We start from the raw sequence: 20498 nt of genomic DNA on the forward strand, positions 1-20498 counted from the left end.
ACTTCCATCCAGGACTTTGATCTCTGAAACTCACTTGACAAGACAAGACAAACAGGCTACAAAGAGCAAAGATAGACACAGACGAATTATACACAGGGTAACAGTCAGAAGTAGATACAATGAGGTCAGGGATAACAATCACAAAGGTGGATGACACGTCAGGGCAGGAAGTGTAGTTTTCTGAAATGAGAGGAGAGACAATAGCCTACTACAAAACAAAACAGGACAGAACAAGTAAAAAACAAGACTAAATTTAAAAGTGTGAACATAACATAAATAATGAGGTGTGACAGTTCTTTGAAGAGTCACTAGCTACAGATAACTGGCTTGAGGCGACAATGGATCTTTAATAATTTCTAACTGTAGTAAAGATATTCCTGTGAAAATATCAGCTTGCTGAGTACCCAGTCAATGTTGTTTTGGTGCAAAACTGGCGCAGAGTTCATGAAGACAAATATAGATTTTCATCTCAGCTCAGGAATCTCCCGTTAGCCACCAGGGTTTCAATCAACCAATTTGTGACTCTATAATCTGATCATGGACGGATAAAAATATCTGGCCTAAAACTTAAGAAAACAATTTGAAAATGTAAAAGGGGTTAAGTGATGGAGCCTGAGGAGCTCTGTATAAGTACACTTTTTTCCTATTTTGCTGGTTGAAACTCGCTGTATTGGTTAACTACTTCAGGCCCCGTTTACACGACAACGTTTCATCTAAAAAAGGCTGAAACGCAGTGAAAAAAAAATCGGCGTTTCCACGGAAACGCCGTGGGACTGAAAACGCTGTAGTAAGCATGCCAGGCCTGTAGGAAGCGCTATAATTGTCTTGTCTAAAAGCCACTTTTGGGAGATCTTCACCGAAGTAGAGTTGAGCTGATCATCTGGGCCCAATCCCAAACCGCCCCCTACACACTCTCCCTACACACTAACCCTCCCTTTGCGCGTTCTCGCGGAGGGTCCGCCACATTATAGGGGGCTTCACACCGCCGCGCGGCAACGCGCCGCCTCCAGTCATTTTAATGAGGGTCGGGCGGCAGGCGGCAAGCGGTTTTGGCTGCGGCGGTTGGACCCAGAAGCGGTTGCCGCCCACGTGCACGCGCACAGATTTCCCCCTGCCGCCTGGAGTCCAGCGTGTTGAACTTTCTGGCGGCAGCCGCCTGGGAACAGTCAATCACATCGAAGGAAAAAGAAAACCCGGAAATAGCAGGCTTCGCGGGGCAGAACAGCAATGGAGGAGCTAATACTGCTGGTATCTGAATATCCAGAGCTCTACAATAATAATAAAATCTTTCATATGCACATTATAGAGTAAACAGAAACTGAAAGGTACTACTAGGGGGTACGTGTTTTTGAGGAGGGAGTGTTGTGAAGGACTTTTGGGCGGGCTCTGCTGTAACGTTCGCCGAATCACCTCTACGTCGCTGCCGCCTGTTACCCCATGCTCATGCCGCGGTGGCAGGAGCCGCTTTGAAAAACGCTCTGCATTTCAGGGGCCTCTGCCGGCAGAGGAGCGGTTTTCGGGGCGGTTACCGCGCGGCGGTGTGAAGGGCGCTTAAGGGCCATCCCAAACCACGTAGTGCGGAGGGGGAGTGGACTGTTCAGCCCTTCAACAGCGAGCCTGCATCGATGCTCACTTTGACAGGAAGTGCAACAGCGAAATAGAGGAGGAAACAAGTGCCACATGTGTAAAATATGTTCCCCACACCTCTATCACACTAACAGAAACTCACAAGAAGCGTGGTTTAGAGAGATTAAACGAAACAAGCAAATCTTACTCTATGCTGACGTTTGATTTGATCATTAAGCCCTGGCACCTAAAATGTGAGCAGTTTGCAGTATTAATTCATTTGTTTAACTGGAAATGTCAGATGGTGATAGCATTGAAAGACATGTGGGATCACTTCAAATTATTAAGAGTATAATATATCTCCTGTCATTGAAACGGCCTCCGATTGTATGATTGTAAAGAGGAAGGAAAACGAGACAGACGGTGCAGCTCCAAACAGGCAATGATTCTCATTTCACACACGCAGTAGGCATGGGAGCAGGTATCTGCCCTATCCCAATGAAATCCACATGTTTCACTGTTATCTCTGTGTCAATCTAAGCGTATTTTGGAAACATACAACCTTATCAACCCTGGACAGCGATATAGCGACTCGCAATCTGTGCCACAACGTAACATTCATTCACGGGGAGCGTCTTTCTGTTTCCATGGCGACGAGGTTTTCCGTGTTCCGGTGAAGTGAAGAGGGCCTCCCATTCCTGCCGGTAATGGTTATACCCTCCCCCTTCAATTGAAGTGCCCTCCACAGCCAGGAGTGTGACTTCATTTGAAGTGACACTCGGTAGTGAAGGGGTAGTGTGTAGGGGGTGGTTTGGGATTGAGCCCTGGTGTATTAGGGAATACTAAGTGCAAAGGTGGAGCAACAGATGCACATTTTGTATGAAGACAGTCAGCAGATACAGCAGACTGAGCAGCACAAGCTCAGCACGGTAGTTCACGACGATCATAACAACGGTACTGTCATCCTGTTGTAAGCGCTCGTGCGAAGCGGAGGATGACGTCAGTGTGTCCACTGATAACGCCGGCTTACTGTTTACACGGCAACGGTGTCGGAAGCGTTTTAGAAAACGCCGTTGTCATAAACAACGGTGGAGGCCGTTTTCAAAAGTTTACGTTTTACGCCGGCTGAAACGCCGTTTCCGTGTAAACGCCAGGCTGAAATACGACAATACTTTTGCGTTTCACACTAAAACCGTTGTCGTGTAGACGGTCCCTTAATGGTGTTTGTTTATCTGGCTGCACACACACACACACACACACAGAGAGAGTAAAATCTTGAGCTGCTAAATATGCTAAGTATTTGTTATGAACAATTTATAGTTCAAGGTAAATCAGTTTTTGACTTTAGTCACTGGAGGAAAAAAATCCAGTTGAACATTACCCAGTGTTCTCCAGATATGGATGGTGAAGGTTGTACACTGCCAAAAACTGAAAAGTCTGAAAATGTCTCATTTTAGGATTCAAGATATGAGAAAACAAAAAATGACACCTTCATTTTTTGTAAAGAAGGAAAAAACAGCGTTTCATGTGGATGCACTTTGAATAGATAGATAACATAATCTCAAAGGTTCCTCATACATGACAGGAAATTCATTGTAACTAGTAACTATTCATTAGTGACTAATCTCGATGTTTTGTCTTTGAAAACACTTTACTTCCCTTAAAGAAGGACGATAACATCGAGCTGTTCCCCCTCCTGATATCAGGACATCAAGTAGTGCACAAGTGGATCAATGCTAATGTGCTTACACCTAGCCCACTGCGCTAACCTGCACCTACACATTTTCCACTTTCTATGTCCAGTCATTTCCCCTGCAGAGTTGAAAAATACAACAATCTGAACAGTATTACACTGTGTCCTGTACTCATCCTGTTGTGCTCTCCTCAGTGACAGGCTCCTGCGTAGCAGTCATCAACTACACTCCAGAGGGCCCAGATGAGCTCCAGTTAAGTCAAGGTGATGTTGTGGAGATTCAGGGTCTGCTGCTCAGAGGCCTGGGTGTGTTTGTGGGGACACACACCTCTACTGGTCACACAGGTTTCGTTCACAAGGCTCATGTCAAACCCCTGGATGCCAAGCCTGTGTAAGAAATAACACACCTCAGTCATGTTAAAGCTGTTTATGCTGCTCTTATCCACAAATCACCTTTTGTTTGTTGTGCTGTGATAATCTTTGGTGAAATCTGATTCAGTGTTTTCTACAGTCTGGACGGGGTGGATGTGGCGTGGGGTTGAGGAGACAGCAGATGAGATAATGCTGCCTTTGTTTTGTCCACACAGAGACAGACAATTGCTCTTTCTGACTGAGGAGGAGAGGGCCGGCCTGGCTCAGGTCAACCCCTGCAGCTCAGAGCCCAGTGACAGCGGCCTGCTGGAGAGGCTCTTCTCGTCAGACATCAGCTCAGTGTACAGGCTCGGTAATGAACAGACTCTGTACTTTTTCAGTTTGAGGACAAGACAAAATATAGGTCATGTTTGGTTTAATGTGTGGTGACTTTCCTACAAATTAGTGCTGTATTTCCATCTTAACTTCCATCTGGAAATTTAAGACTTTAATTGATTTACCATGTGGGTTTCCAGACAGGCTGGATGCGACTGATTTCATGTACATCAGGAATCGGCCAAAACATGGTAATACTTAAGAGTTTATTGAGAAATCAGCTGTTTCTGTGCTCGAGTTGTGACCGCTCTGACAGCCTCTGTCTCCTTCTCAGGGCATAAAGTCTCCACAAGCACCCGTCTGAGCGCTATGTCAGACGTGAGCGGAGGAACGCCCCCGTACCACTCCTCCCCTCGTACCTCAGTCTCTATCTCCCACCCCCGGCTGTCCATTTATCACTCCCACAATCCTCTGCCACACGAAGGAGAGTGCCTGTCTTTCACTCTGGACGACACATTCAGGGAACTGGATGAGTTCCAGGAAGACCCACCTCTCTTCTTGGACGACAACAGCTGGGAGGGGGAGGACTCGGAGCTCAGTGACCCTACCCTGAACCTGCTCAACCAGGAACACTTCCAGGTCAGCAGAGATCCAGTTAAAGCCCTGTGTGTATTTACTGCTGAGGAAGCAAAGCAAAGAAATCCTTTGTAGGATTCAAAAGTATTTTTTATTCTCTCTACGAATAAAAATCTACCTCAGAAAATGTAAATATGGAGTTAATACGGTGGCCCTGAAGTGCAAAACACAACAGCAAAAAGCCAATTACAACTGCAAATCAAAAAACACCACACGCAAATTAAAAAAACACAACCGCAAAAAGCTAAACAACCACAAATCAAAAAACACAACAGCAAATTTTAAAACACAACCCAATAAACCCTAAAAACAACCACAAATCAAAAAGCTGAACACAACTGCAGATCAACAGACACAAACGCAAATAAAAAAACACATTTGTGAATTTAAAAACACAACCGCAAATAAACTAAACACAATTGCGAATAAAAAAAATAACCGGAAAAAACTCTACACAGCTGCAAATAAAAAACATGACCACAAAAAGCTTAGCACAACAGCAAATTAAAAAATACACAACTGCAAATTAAAAAAAACACTATAGCAAATAACTTAACACAACAACATTAAGCTACTGTAAGAGGTAGGTGCTGGTGGGCAACATGAGTGGTTTTTAATTTGCAGTTGCATTTTTTTGATTTGCAGTTGTGGTTTGCACTTCAGGGCCACCATAAGTTTAAAAGCAAAAACACAAACAAGTATCCTTAGTCTTTCCCCGCCTGCCGAGACCCCTCTGATTCTTTGTTTGTTGTTTCCTCCAGGAGGACTTCCTGCCCCTGTACGACCTGCACTACTCCTTCCTGTGGGTGACCTTCAGTGGTAAAAGTGAGGAGGAGCTCTCAGGTCACCTGGAGGGCGTCAGAGAGTGCGCTAAGAGGATGGGGATGCACTGGGCACATCGACGTGCTTGCTTCCTCTTGGGGAGACTCTGTGCACGAAAGCTGAAGTTCTCTCAGGTTTTTTCTTCATTTCTGGCTTCAATATGTGCTCTAGTTTAAGTCCCTCATTGACTCTAAGGTTTAATAGATATGAAAGTGATGGTGACTGTGTTTCCTCTTCCTCCCCCCAGGCTCGTGTGTACTACGAGGAGTCCCTCAGTGTTCAAGTGGACAGTTTCTCAGACACTCCGCTCCTCATCGCTCTCTACACAAACCTCACTGCCGTCTACCTGAAGCAGCGAATGACCGACAAACTGCCTCAGACTCTGGAGAAGGCCAGTGCCCTTCTCCTCTGCCTCCCCTGCCACACCTTCACCTCCACAGACGAGGTGGAGCTGCTGAATCTGCTCCTGCGGAGGTCGGTAGTGATGGGGGACAAACACCTAGAGGCTCGTGTCTGCTACCTCATCTCCAGCCTCTTCCTGCTCCTCAGGAAGACCGATGACGCTCTTCCTTTTGTTGAACGGCTTCAGTTTCTCTCAGTGACTATCTCTGGAGTTGAGGGGCCACCCATCGTTCCCCTGGACCTTAACTGGCTCTTGAGCTGGCTCTATCATCGGAAATACATGCCTTACCTGGTGCTGGCTTCTCTTAGCCTGGACTCGAGACAAGACCACTCCCTTCATGATGCTTTCCAGAGGATTGAGCTGTTTGTCAAGAACTCTGTGCGTCTCAACCCTTGCTGGAAGGAAGGTACCTCTCTGCTCCCTGCTCAGATTGTAATTTACCTTCAGCAGGCTCTGGCTATCGCTGAGCGAGGGGAGGATATGAAGACTCAGAGGGATCTGTGTCAGGGTTTGGCTTCAGTCTATCAACAGTACGATGCTCTGGATAAAGCTGTGTGCTGTGCTCGGCAAGCTGTGGAAACCGGAGGCCATATCAATGAAGAAGAGGGCTTTGAGGCCTCTGTGCTGCTCGGGTGGCTGCTAGTGTTGACAAGCCAGGCTGAGAAAGCCCAGAGTGTCCTTCAACCACTGCTCACATCACTCCAGGTACAGCGCACGATCGTATTCATCCTGAAACGCCAACAACTTTAATCAAAGCAAACAAAATACCTGTTGGTGTTTAAATCTGAATTCTGTGTTTCTCCAGGGAACAGACAGTCCCACACAGCAAGGTGTCATCCACAACCTCTTGGCTCTGTCTCTAAGACAGCAGGGCCTCATCCGTAAAGCAGGCTGGCACCTCCACTCTGCTCTGGTCATCTCCAGGGAAAGTGGGAACCAGAGGAACCAGGCTCTGGCACTGGCCAACCTGGGCTGCTTGGCTCTGGATGCCGGGGCGTCTTTGGTCGCAGAACGCTTCCTGGTCAGGTAAGACGTTCGTCTCGTCCTGTGAAACGATCAGCAGTTTGAGGTCAGAACATTTCCATTAGTTGCTCATTGTGATGTTACTTACAGATCCCTGCAGCTCTTTCTGGATCTTGGAGAAAGCCCGACAGATGAGGAGCATGTTCAAACCTGCCTCTGGCTGGGGCGGAGCTACAAGGACAGGGGGAGGAGTCAGGACGTCAGGGCGTGTTATGAAATGGGGCTTCTTATTGCACTTCATGCTAGAAATTTGCACAGTAAGTACAAGTCAACACGTTAAAAGAACAAACCATTTTATTTTTAGAATTTAATACACAAGCTTTCACCTCTGTCATCTGCAAGCAGCTAGCTTAACTCTGTGATGGGATTGTCTATAATGGGCAATCTTCAGTAACATACAGTTTCACTTAGTGTCTTGATAACCTTGTAGAAGCAGTTGGTTTCCTGGCATCAAGAAATGAGAAAAGAGAAAGGGTGACACACAGACCATATGCAGACACTGCCAGACTATAGTGATCAACGTGTCATATATGCTTGTAATTCACTGGGCAAACTGTCAACCTGTAAAGATTTGAGAAGATACGAGGTGTAGTTAGGCCAGAAGACTACCATTTCAGTCAGATTTCCACAAAATGATGCCAGAGCTCTAGAAATAACAAGACATATTGATTAAAGATAAAAACTGACCAACATATTGTGTAGTCAGCAGTTAAGGATTCAGTGAACAGGCTAAAGCTAAAATATGAGTTTCTCTAACAGTCACCCTTTAGTCAAACACTATTAGCAGCTCTCTTCAAAGACAAAAGTTAAGCCAAGGCTCAAACTGACATAGTGTGTCCAACTTATAGAGGCTGAACTTTACCAGCAACTCAGAGCATATACACTTACATATTAATATAAAAAAGTCAAATTTATAAAAATATTTAAAAAATCACCAAAAATTATATTTATATGATATTTTGCAATAACTTTGGACTTAGGCCCCGTTTAAACAACAGCGTTTCACCCCAAAATGCGAAACTGCAGAGAAAAAAAATTGCGTTTACATGAAAACACTGAGGGACGGAAAGCGCTGTAGTAAGCATTCCAGGCCTGTAGGTGGCACTATAACTGTTATGTCCAGAAGCCACTTTTGGGAGATCTCCACTGAAGTAAAGTTGAGCAGATCATCTGGTGTCTTGGGTAATAGTAAGTACAGATTTGGAGCAACAGATGCACATTTTGTTGAAAGACAGTCAGCAGATAGAGCAGATTTAGCAACACAAGCACAACACAGTTCATGACTTTCTAACAACGGTACTGTTGTATGCACTCGCGTGAAGTGGAGCTCAACCTTATTGTTTCCTCTGAAAATACATGTAGAATGTTAACACGGCACGGTGTCGGCAGCGTTTAAGAAAAATCCCACCCTGAAGGCCATTTTCCAAAATTTGCATTTTAAGTCGGCTAAAACGCAGTTTCCATGTAAACACGAGGCTGAAACACAACAAAACTTACCCTAAACTCACCCTAAAACTGTTGTGATGTTACCATGAGATTTTAATACTGGTATATACTTTCTTAGTCACTTAGCTTAGCTTAGCTCAGCTTAGAAAATCATTCACCTATCAAAATGTTTTATTTTTTATTCAAATCCACACGTTTAACTGTTGAACAGAACCATACGTGTTTGCAAAGCTAAGCTAACCAGTTGCTTGTTGGAGACATAGAAGTTTTCATTAATATATTTATCTTACCCTGTGACAAAAACAAATAAATAAAAAAGATTAAGTCCTGTTATACAAATAAACAAAACCCACACCAGTTGTAATTTAACATAGGACCAAAAAAATATATTTTTATTTCATAAAATATTAGTTTTGAAAAGATTTTGACGGTACTTATGGTAACCCATGCAGTCCATAAAAATGAACAGGATTAACATATTTGAGTTAATTTTTACATTCTTTGATCAAAACGAACTTGTCTCTACAGCGCCTCTGGTGGACACACAGAGTCAGGACAATACTGAATATAAAGAAACTCAAGGAAACCAAAGCTGTGCTGCAATTTTTTTTTGTATTCCAGTTCTGTTATGCAACACTCTGCAGTTAGTTAATGGTTTGGCCAAAGTGCAGGAAACATCAGCTCCACTTAACTCCCCGTTCAATATGAGAAATGTATCCCAGAGTATTTGGTCTAAGGAGGATGTAACTTATCTGCCATGTTTTCTCTCAGGTCAGATGGTAGTGGCCAAAGTGCTGAGTCGTCTCTACGCTGACATAATGCTCTATGGTCAGAGTATCGTCTACTACGAGCACTGTGTGTCTGTGTCCAGAGAGCTCAAGGACAAGAGGCTGGAGGGAGAGTATCTGGAAATCCTCAGCAGCCTCTACCTCTCCCTCAACACAGAGAAGTCAGTCCACGTCTCACCTCCTCCCTCATTCCTCTTTTCATGTAAACATCTTTTCATCATTGCTCTGGTTTTTCTTCTCATCTGTGGATTGTCATTTGCAGATCATCTCGTAAATCACTGGACTACACCAAACAAAGTCTGAGGATTTCTATAGATTTGGGAAAGAGGGAGGAGGAATCTGAGACGTGGCTGCAGGTGGGACGAATATATCACATAATTCAGGAGGAAGAGCTCGCTGACATGTACCTGCAGGTGAGGAGAGGGGAAGAAGCAAATGAATTTCAAGTATTTTTTTTTCATTCATCAGCCTTTTTTTAACTGAAAACTGTCTGTGGACGTTGTCGGACATTGTTCCAAAGACTTCATCCAATCCTCTCAAAGCTGCCACTGTTTAAGTCTAATAAGTTACAATAGCTCTGTTGTGTTGGCTTTAATATTTTTATACATATATATTAGTGTTTGAAATTAAATCCTGATTGAAAATCTACTATGACTGGCAGGCTGCAGTGAAGACTGCCCTCAGGATGAATGATCCTCACTTTGCTATGAGCATCTACGAGGAGGCGGGAGACGTCTACTTTAAAAGCCACAGGAACAGAGTGGCTTCAATTCCTTTCTTCAGGGTAAGAGGAAAACAATTAAAAATGCATCTAGTTTCACCACCCAGGGTTAGAGTTTTCTTGAGATGAGCACTGATGGTTGAGTGTTTAACGCAGCGGTCTTTTTCTAGCTGCTGGAGTCAGGTTTCTGCTGTTGATGGTTTAATATAAGTAGTAGGAGTTTGGGGTCAGTGGTGGATGTTAAGCTCCATAAAAAGTTCAGACTTTCTATTTCTGTGGAGTCATGCATTAACTTACCATTCAAAACTTTGAGAAACAATAGAGCATTCTAACGCCAGGTGTTACAGTTAACTATGAAATGGATCACTAAGTATTTTGTTGCATAACCACTTAAAATAAAGTCAGTCCTTACAACTCTAACACACCTAAAGATCCAGACACATTAAGAAGCTCTTGTTGAAAGGTTGATTGAGCTAAAACTAACATTTAATGTCAGGATAATTCTTTTTCGTGCTGATTAATCACTTTAACAGAAGCCTTCTGGTGTGTGGATCATAATTTTATATGATATCTATAAAAACTCAAAACTAAAAAGAGTGTTTTTATAACTTCTATCAAAAAAAAATTGTTTTAGAACTTACATACCTCACATTTCCCAAACGTGCCCCAAAAAATGTCATAATTTATGATCTCAAACCAAAAATAAGGCCTAGGTTGTTTGAGTTGGTAATAAAACATCTGCAAATTAAGTACAAAATACTAATAAATAAATAAAATTATTCTTATTGCCTGTTTTATAACTCACTTCAAGCAATTTTGGCTTTAATTATTACTTTCAATATCTTGAAATAATTGATTTTTCTTTACTTGCCAGGTAATCTGACTTTAATCGAAGACTTTCCAAACCTTTTTACTAGAAATAAAACAAAAACGTTTGCTTAGTTCTGAATTTTTTCAGTGTATGCTTAAATTTGTTTTTAATTCAGCTCCCTTACTTCCACCTTTGATTCTGCCTCAAAAGAAGCTCAATAAGACAGTTTTTCAGCAGAACATTGTATGTCAAGCATTCCACTTTACTGCAGAGTCAGGAGAGTAATTGAAACATGATCAACCATACTCATCCATTGTTGAATTCTTTGTATGACTGAGCTGCTGGTCTGTTTTAAATTGGGCTCTCCAATGTTCATTTTTTGTTCATCCTTTTAACAGATTTTTATTAATGCTTATGGAGACTCTCAACCTTAATGAGCATCTCAACTTTAGAAGGCTTCAAGCTCTTTTCAAGTAGCTTTTTGAAGGATTTTTGTTTTGTCTTATTTAACTAAATTTTGTTTGGCTCCAGGATGGAAGTCTGCCTTTTGCCCGAAGCATCAGAGACATCCATTCAGAGTTTCGATTGTTGAGTAAACTGACTGAGCTGCTGATGAACCTGGACGAGCAGGAGGAGGCTCTGCAGTACGCAACACTGGCTGTTCAGACAGCCAGCAGAACAGGTACAGATAACAGTCAAGGCCTACAGAAGAATCTGTTTCCTCTAAACTGTTCACTGGGTATAAAATTAAAAGTCTGTTTTCATTCAGAGAGCTTTGCTCCTTTAGAGAGGCTTGGGCAGACCCCACTCTTGTTTCTCTGCAGGTGTGAAAGTGAACGAAAGGACAGCTTACCATCGGCTGGCTACGATCTACTACAAAATGCAGCAGTATGAGATGGCTGAGAACTACTACCTCAAGTCCCTGTCCCTCTGCCCGCCCATCCTGCAGCACCCTACAGAAGCTCGCTTCTACACTAAAGTCTACTGCAGACTGGGCAATCTCACTCTACACAAACTGAAGGTACTTCAACAAACAGGACACATGCAGTATGATCTGAAGTTTCACACCTACAGTGAATATGATTAGTGGACATCAGGAGATAATCTGTTTAATTTGGACGATATCTGATCTGACTCCCCTCACTGCTCTCTCCAGGATGCCTACGATGCAGTGGGTTACTTCCAGTTGGCTCTGGCCGCCGCTCTACAAGACGAGGCCAACCCTGAGGGTCTTTACGTGGTGTACATGAAACTGGCTGAGATCCACGGCAACCACATGCCCAACGCTCAGCTGTGCCAAGTTTACAGAGACAGAGCCCAGAGTCTGAAAAGAGTCCTGGCTGGAGAAGGAGGCGGCGCTGCTGAGGGAAAAATAAACGTGGACTCAGAGCTGGGCCAAAGGAAGGAAACAGATTTAACTGTGGAATGTACAGAACGTTTGGCTGAGAGAAGAAGCAATTGCACTTTAACATCTGAAAACACAAAACATGAAGAGCCTTCTTTTATAGGAGACACTAACGGGTTAGAAGATCAGAAGAATAATCACCCTGATGTGGATGGCGCATTTGTCGACGCCTATGAAACCACCGCCAGTCAGTCTTACAGTGACAGTATTCTCACTGAGTCCTTTGACACAGCCAGGGAGCAGATCTCAGACTCCAGCAGCTCCACTGACACTCTACAAACATACCAGGATCAAAGAGATAGGAAAAACGCCTCCTCCACCTCACCTGGCAAACACACATGTGACATAACAAGGCTCTCAGAAAACACAGATCCTGATTTTACAGATGAAGCAAACACCCTGACATGTGAAAAAGATGCTCCTGAAGAAAAAGACAATCAGTCTGATTCTGACCACACAGAGACTGTTTGTGTAAACACTGATTGAGCTGAGGACAACACTTCTGACCACACAGAGAAAGAAAAGTCTGCTGACGCACACAGTGAACACTTCGATTTCGATGATGTCTACACATAGTCTGCTTTAAAAACACTTAACGTACTTCACTGACATTTCCATTGTCTGGTCACATGTTTGTCGGCCAGAAAACTGACTCCAACGTTCCAGCCTAATGGCACTTATTGTAGAAAAGATGTTCATACTGAGATTTAGTAAAGCATGTGCCTTTTGTTTAATATATTCAGAGATTATCAATGTTTACTGATTATTATTGTTTTCTGCTTGTAAAACATGTTTTTAATGTATTTTGTATCTCTGGAAGATATGACTTCAGAATAAAGAATGATATTTTTTCCTAATGGACTCCATCCTCTCACTTATGAAGCAGTTTGAGTGTTAAGAAAGCTCCGCAAGACTGGGGGAAACCACACTGGCTTAAAAAGGCTGAATTAAACCTGTGCTGCGGTTCATTCTTGTTTTCAATGACAGCTGTGAGGGAACATTTCTCCTTCAGAAACTAATGATAGATGTAACTAAGACAACAACTATATATTTTACAGTTGGTAATACTTTAGTCTGTCTTGCCCTACAAAGATTGAGCTAAAAAAAAAAAGATCTTTGTCCTTACCCGTAGTCCACGTCTTAAGGACAAAAGACATTCCTCAGGAGACTGTTGTGTCTGCAGCCTCTCTGAATGGACCATTAGTCTGAATGGGATACTAAAGGGCCATCTTCAGGCTTGAACTGCCATCCCTTTGAAGACAGCCTGAGTCTCCACTTATCACCAACATATGAAGCAGCTTTGAATTCCATATCTAACAGCTTTCACCCTCATTCAAAGCCTGAATGGTGTCACACTAATGATTCATTGACGACTGAGAGTGTCAACAACTCCTCAATCAGTTGAAAACCTTAGTGCTCATTTGCATACTCCTTTGTCCCTGTGCCCTGAAACCTCCCACCAAGGATTACATTTCTTCATGTGTTCACCAATCAGTTCAGAGCTGAAGAGGTCTTTAGAAGGAGAGCTGAGACTGAGCCCACAAGCTTCTGGGATCAAGCTTGAATCACCACCTAGACAAGCGGGAACCCTTAGGTAAGAGATGACAAACTCAATTTTTCCCTCAGCTTAAACACTTTTTTATTCACACATTTTATTCTAATAGCATAGTAACATTAAACAGCTAAATGAAGCGTGATTTGTTATGGACTACATCCTTCTGTGGAGTTGTACACCTCAAATAAGCTTGTAATTCGGGCTTTACCTGGTAGAAAGATTGTTTTCGCAGGATTGACTGAGTGTAAGGTTTAAAATAAGAATTTTTCTCTGTCACATCAACCTAAGAAATTTCTTTACAAAAAACAAGTTAACTGACCAAATCCTAATATTTAAATGCTTTCTTAGCATCTGCTGGATGACCTTCACTATCACTCCTCCCATCTCAGGTTAAAATGGCATAGTATGCTTTTAATCAGGACTAGGTACAGTCTTGAGTAAGGCTATGTGTGTGTGTGTGTGTGTGTGTGTGTGTGTGTGTGTGTGTGTGTGTGTGTGTGTGTGTGTGTGTGTGTGTGTGTGTGTGTGTGTGTGTGAGAGAGAGAGAGGAGAGAGACCTACAGCCAGATGTGCTTTTATGTAGTGACTTTTGGATCAAACCAACAACCAACCATGAAGAGTTGGATGTTTTTCGTTGTGGTATGGGCATAAGGAAAAAATAATAAATTAAAAAATAAGTACATGAAATAAAATAAAATTTTAGTTTTCACAGGATCACTTAGAAATTTGGAAGTTATTGGGAGAGATTCCAAGTCATTAGTACCACTGGAGAAAGCATTCAAAAGTGGGATACTCCCACCCCTGTTGCCGGGGTGATAAGGTCTATGACAGAAGAAAAAACAAACATAAACATATAAAAACCAAAACCTTTTTCATTTTGAATCCATTCATGAAACAATTCAGTCATTTTCATAGACTCAGAACTTTCATTTAAATAGGTAAAAAAAAATTCAAAGACAGTTCACATCCAAGGATTAAATATCTTGTATTGCTATAAACGACAACAAACCACTTGTACTGTGTGTTTCCTAGAAGCAAACACCTATGTCGTTTCTGGAAGGCAGCAGAGGGATCTACAGACCCATCAGGGTATGTAAAATGGTTTAATTTGGATTGTAAATACTTCAATGATTTAATATTTGTTTGAACTATCTATAGCTAAATTTAAAGTTGCTGTATTTTCTCCAAAGGTGCTGTTTGATACACCCATCTACCATCGAGCTCTGCAGCTCTGCTGGCATCTAGGCAGCTACAAATCTCAGGTAAGTCCTACCATCCTTCAACAGCAACACAGCTACAAAATGCTTTACAACTGCTTTAACACTCATTCTTGTCGTGTTTGAAATTGAATTATGTCTTTTTTAAAATTTTCTTCAGACTGCTCTTGTAATGGGGCTCCTCAAGCTTCAGCAGAAAGACCAGATACCGTCTCAGGTGACAGCTGAAGACATGGCCAGCCTCGTTTTTGAGAAGAGTGCCAGTACGCTCAGAGAACAGTCAGTAACTGTAGTTACACAGACACATCTCAGAGTCTGTCAGACTGAGGTGTTACACTGTTAAACGATATAGACCAAGTGGTGATTAATCTTGTTTTGTTCCTGTTTGAAGGTTGTGGGAGTTTGAACTGGAGGGTTATGACGAGGAGGATGCTAAGCCTCTTTTGACACTGGTAAGATGAAAGCCCCTCTTGAGTAGTTTTGAGTAAAACGTTAGATTTATCATCTAAATATGCTAAAGCTTCTTTATGTCATTTGCTGTTTCAGGTTTGGTCGGTAAATGTCTGCAACAAGATGAGGGATGTTATGAATGAGGCAAAGATGCTCCTCAGCTCTCAAGAGGCCTTACCTTCTAATTTTCAGTAAGTCAGAATTATTTACTTTAAATCAAACCATTAGTGACTTCAGAAAGTCTGTGACATTCTTGAGTTCTGATCTCAAATTTCACCCACAGACACCTGAAAATCTCCAAGTTGGCTGAAGACTACGCAGAGATCTTGTGTCACAGGCAGAAGGAGGCTCCCACTGTCAGACTGCTCCGTTCACGGGAAGTGGTGCTGGAGGTCGTCCCCAGAGTCCTGCAGGACCTCTGGGTGCTCCCTCCACGCCCCCTCTTAAACATGCCGTCTCAGCTGCTCAGTACGATGTCTGTTGGAGTCACACAGGCAGTCCTGGACAAGGTCTCCTCTGGTCTAACCAAGCCGGGACATCAGGTTAACTTCTCCCGGTCCAGCAGAGATGAAATGATCCAGTCCATCCTTGCAAAGATCAGACAGGCACGTCCACTTGAAGTCTTGGTGGATATGATCGGGACCTTCTCATCAGTGCTGCTGAATGACATTGTAGAAGTTGCGGTGGGACAGATTTCGGAGATGCTTAAATCCCAGGGCTCTGAAGATCAGGATCACCTGATCTCTAGGACTGATCCTCCTGCCAGCTCTCCAGTCCAGGAACATTGTAATGTGGCTTTGAATGGGAAGCAGCAGACACCTGTTCTGGAGACAAGCTCTGCTGAGGAGACACCTCCAGACCACCTCAAGATGGTTGGGAACAAGGCTTTTAACATAAATGAACACATTAATATGGTCTTTTCTGCCATGCGAGGTGGAGTCTTCGAGACCAACTCTGCTGACTCTCCTCAACATCCTGCCTTGTGTGTTGGGAAGAACAAAGAGGTTATAAATGAAGATAAAAAACTCCCAGCAGATCAGGTTCAGCTGGGTCTCCTGCTTTTAAACCTGCGCTAACCTCCTGCTGCTTGATACTTCCACAATGACTAAATGCTTGGGCTACAATGTATTGGCCAGAGTTGGTGACTACACTCAGAATTGGTGGTTGCTACATCCTCTGTTTTTCTATGCTTAGAAAACTAAAGTGACTGAATGATATTAAAGCTGATAAGTGTTGAACAGTGGTTGATCATATTGCATGAGGAGATGGAATGTACAGCCAGTGGATTCGCACAGGCATCGGTCAATGGCCGTGACACTGAAGATTCAGGAAATTGATTTGAAATTGATTTAATACAGACGTACACATTAGGCTTTGATATTCAAGATGTCTAACAGAGCCTTAGTTTGGCCTTTTATCTGTTGTTATGTTGTTTATATTCTTTCATAAACTGACCGATTGGACTCATTATATCAAACAATAAAGTAGTCACCAGATAGATTGGTTGTCTTAAACATTTTTTCTTCTCACCGACCAATTTTCCACATTGACATTGTTTTTAACAAGTTGCTCTCTTTAAGATTCTTGAAAGATATTTTTATAACTTAAAGGAGCTGTGAGGTATATGTAGGTTATTCTTAAAGGTCCCATATTCTGCTTCTTTTCTGCAGTTTAATATGGATCATTGATGTCTTCATGAAATGGTAGTAACATATTTTGGTCCAAAAAGCCAATAAATCAAGCACAGCAGCATTGTTTCCAGGCTCTCATAGCCCCTCTGTTCAGAACGGTCTGATTTAGTGGGCGTGACCTTCATATGTAAATGAGCCACCGTTGATATCTCCCCTCTCTTTCGCATCATTGAGAGCGGCGCCACGAGCTCCGAGTGCACAATGTTTAGAAAACAGTGAAACTCGTTAACATTACAGGCTAAAACAACATGCTAACCGCAGCTGAAGTTAGCATCCTGAAGCTAACACAGAGACAAGGGGGGACACTGAGGAAAAGCTCTTACATCTGCTCCACAGCACACAGCATTTAAAATACTCACATTTGCAGGATCTGAGGTTTGTTGGCGGATGGTTGGTAATGCGCCTGGATTCAGGACCAGTCTATTCGCCAGCCCTCTGTTGTACTGTCCAAAGTTGGAAAAGCAGTCGGCCGTGAAGTGACTGGCGCACACATGCACAGTTTTACTGAGTGTAGCTGGCACATTTCCTTGATAAATGAATGCTAGCCACTCAGTCTTGTCTTCTTCCGAGGTGGGAAGCTTGTACATAGAACTATGTGGCTGTTTACAGCCAAAAATAGAGCAGTGATGGTTCTTTAACTTTAGCATTCTCCTCCCCGCTGCTGGAGAGGTTTCTCTCCAGCAGTGGGGAGGGAAGTGGGCTGGAATGAGGTATCTGCTCCGGTGGACCTATCAGGTCAGACTTGCTCCTGATTGGTCAAAAAAGGGAATCGCTAACATCAGCAAACCCCGAAAATTCCAAACAGCTCATTTTAGGTCAGGATTTTACATTCACAAGCACTACTAAGTACAAGTTTTGTCATTAAATATCACATTTTATGGGCTGGGAGGAAAGCCAAAGACCCACAAATTTCACTGAAAGACTTAATAAAGTGATTTTTGCATAATATGGGACCTTTAAATGCTACTTCTAAGCTTTCGGAATGGACTGATTTTTAGTACCTCTATGTCTCTACGACACTACACCAACCAACAGAGTTTAATAGGGAAAAGAGAGACTGTGCTTTTCTCTGCTGAAAACGATTTCTTGGATTAATTTTGTAGTGATGGTGGAGCCCACACAGGAGCCCAATTGCTAGTTAGAAAAAGACAGAAGAGCAGAATAAAGCCAAACAGGAGAGTGATAGAACACGAGCTAAAGGCTAAAACAATTGAGATTCTATCATTAAATTAAAAGTGAGGATGTGTTCGCTCTGGGCATAACCAGGTTTCACTGATATAACACATTACAAGTGGATTATGGAGAAGATACCTCATTTATGTGTTGGATTAAATCAAAAACAAACAAAAACATGCTCAGGTGTTATGGTTTTTTAAGTCACACAAGTAGACTTTTCAAGTAAGTAGAACTGTTGAGCATTGTTTCCACGGTGAAGACTCTGAGAATTCTTTAGCAACCGCAGGTCAATAACACCCAAGAGTTTCATTCAGAAACAAACAACGCTTCAACACAGAGAAAGAGCAACTCTGTACCAGCAAACAAGTTAGCAAATAGCTAAAAATGGAGGACAATGACAGTTTGCAATCACCTTTCAAGACAGCCCTGAGACTGAAAGAGTGCATGCTGACCAACCAGGCCCTGAAGAAGGAGGTGGCTGGGCTGAAGCTGCAGCTGCAGAACCCAAAGAACGTGATCATCCGTCAGGAGGGGACAGAGCAGCTTCTACCTAAGATTCAGGATGAAGTGGAGAGTCTGGGGCAGAAACTACACCAGGCAGAGACTCAGATTCAGCTGAAGGAGGAGGAGATCCAGACACTGCTGAAAAGCACATCAAACCAAGAGGAAGAGCTGACGGAGCTCATGGGACAGCTTAACCAGAGCTTCAGGACTGAACTCAGAGAGCTCCAACAACAGCAGGAGGAGGCTTCCTGGAGCACCATGGAGGTTGCGACACACATCGAGGAGAATCTAAAGAAGGAGCTTCAGAAAGAGTTAGAGAAGCTGAGAGATCACTTCTCAGAGCATCTTCAAACCTGTCAGACTCAGCTTATGGCTCTCAGCGTCAGCCTGGAGTTCAACAAACTGCTCGTAGACAAGTGGGCGAGGAACGACAAGCTACTCCATCTCAGGAAAAACATCCTGAACTTAAAGGAAGTGGCAAGAGACAAGCTCACGAAGCTGGAGGAGCTGGAGCAGATCGTAGAGGAGGTGAATGCTCAGTCTGAGGTCCACCAGGAGGCCATTATTGAGCTCCACATTGAGTGCTAGTTCACCAAAGCCCGAGACGAGCAAGACGAGGGGTCGAATAGGAATGAGGAGACCTCAGAGTAAGAAGAGACAGGAGGAGGAAGAGGAGAAGGCCACATTTCACAGGAGACAGCATAACACAAGAATCTTTGTTTTAATTTTCATAGCAATAAAACACCATAACATGTCAGTTTTTATTATTTCACTTGTTTTTCAAATGGGAAAACATGATGCTAACCAGATCACGATCCATCCTAATCCTGAACACTAAGAGTTTTCAAAGACGAACAGGTTTTTATCCTCCAGCTTTTCATGAACTCTTTGATTTTGAGTTTAATTAAATTTGAAGAAACTTTAATTTTAGAAACTTTTACTCTAACTGAGTGGATGTTTAATAGTCTAGATGAAGACTTTTTAAAAAAAATCCTTTCTTTAACTTGTGTTTACTGTTCTCCTCACGAAGGAGAGCTCTAACAACAGCTCCACTTAGCATCCCACTTAATCTAATAAGAAACTTAAAGTCACTGAAATATGAATGGATGAGAACACACACACTGTGCAGTACATACACTGCTTAGAAATGTGGATTGTTATGACCCTCGGTCATTTGTTTGTTGGTATTTGTTCTGTGTGTGAGTGCGTGAGCCCAACAGGTGGAGATGGAGGACGGTTGCTGTGATTGGTGCTCGGCTGGAGGACGGGTTTTAGGGGGGAGAGCTCCAATTGGAGGGATCAGGAGTCTCCATCGTTAAAAGCCAGAGGAAGCCCCGCCCTCGCTCTCTTTCTGACTTGCCATGCCGAACAAAGAGCCGTGTGCCGCCTGTTTGTCCTCGTGTAACATGTTGAGATTTGTGTGGAGCCTGACAGATGAATTTTCAGGAGGGAGAAGCCCGTTTTCTTTTTTTGGTAGCCTACTTTTCTCCTGTTTTTGTTAGATTTAGTTAGGTGAGATACTTGTCATTTGTTTTTCCTTTGTTTATTTTCTACAGGTAAGGTTAGGTTTGTAGGAGCGTTTTGTTTGTTGTTTTGGGCTGCAGTCAATAAACCTCCTGACCTGATTTAAAACTTGTTTCGTTGGCCTTTGTTGGGTTGGGCAAGCGGAGAGGGCTCTGCATGTTGTGTCCTGGGCACCCCTAGGCCGGGGACGTAACAGGATGTAAATGTGGAGCTACACACACGAGGTGATGGTTGTATTCAGTGTGTGTGTACATCTGCAGCTTTCAGGATTTTCAAAAGAGAAGAGGCAGCAATTTGCAACAACACATGTCTTAAAGGCACCACTTGAGGGAGCTATTACGTTGATTTTGTGCTTTTCTTTTAAAGCCACCATGGTTGAG

At 43.0% G+C, this 20498-nt stretch overlaps 1 protein-coding gene across 4 annotated transcripts in view; it reads left to right on the forward strand.

Moving 5' to 3' along the window:
- sh3tc2 (SH3 domain and tetratricopeptide repeats 2) overlaps positions 1-12767 on the forward strand; it is a 29243-nt gene extending 16476 nt beyond the window's left edge. For 2 of the 4 annotated variants that reach the window (XM_074674672.1, XM_074674671.1), the window contains exons 9-22: positions 3455-3650; positions 3847-3983; positions 4147-4197; positions 4281-4585; positions 5344-5538; positions 5652-6512; positions 6613-6833; positions 6921-7087; positions 9048-9225; positions 9327-9477; positions 9726-9848; positions 11128-11278; positions 11421-11617; positions 11753-12767. In XM_074674672.1, coding sequence (XP_074530773.1) covers positions 3455-3650; positions 3847-3983; positions 4147-4197; positions 4281-4585; positions 5344-5538; positions 5652-6512; positions 6613-6833; positions 6921-7087; positions 9048-9225; positions 9327-9477; positions 9726-9848; positions 11128-11278; positions 11421-11617; positions 11753-12487 — 3668 coding nt within the window. In that variant the 3' untranslated portion in view covers positions 12488-12767. The remainder of the gene's footprint in view (positions 1-3454; positions 3651-3846; positions 3984-4146; positions 4198-4280; positions 4586-5343; positions 5539-5651; positions 6513-6612; positions 6834-6920; positions 7088-9047; positions 9226-9326; positions 9478-9725; positions 9849-11127; positions 11279-11420; positions 11618-11752) is intronic. The other 2 variants (XM_074674674.1, XM_074674673.1) reach the window with 1 other exon arrangement.
- Positions 12768-20498: the final 7731 nt, after the last annotated feature.

This window comes from Halichoeres trimaculatus, unplaced genomic scaffold (genome assembly GCF_033239565.1).
Source record: "Halichoeres trimaculatus isolate MK-OKI-2021-1 unplaced genomic scaffold, fHalTri1.1 fHalTri1_scaffold_7, whole genome shotgun sequence".
Taxonomy (NCBI): domain Eukaryota; kingdom Metazoa; phylum Chordata; class Actinopteri; order Labriformes; family Labridae; genus Halichoeres; species Halichoeres trimaculatus.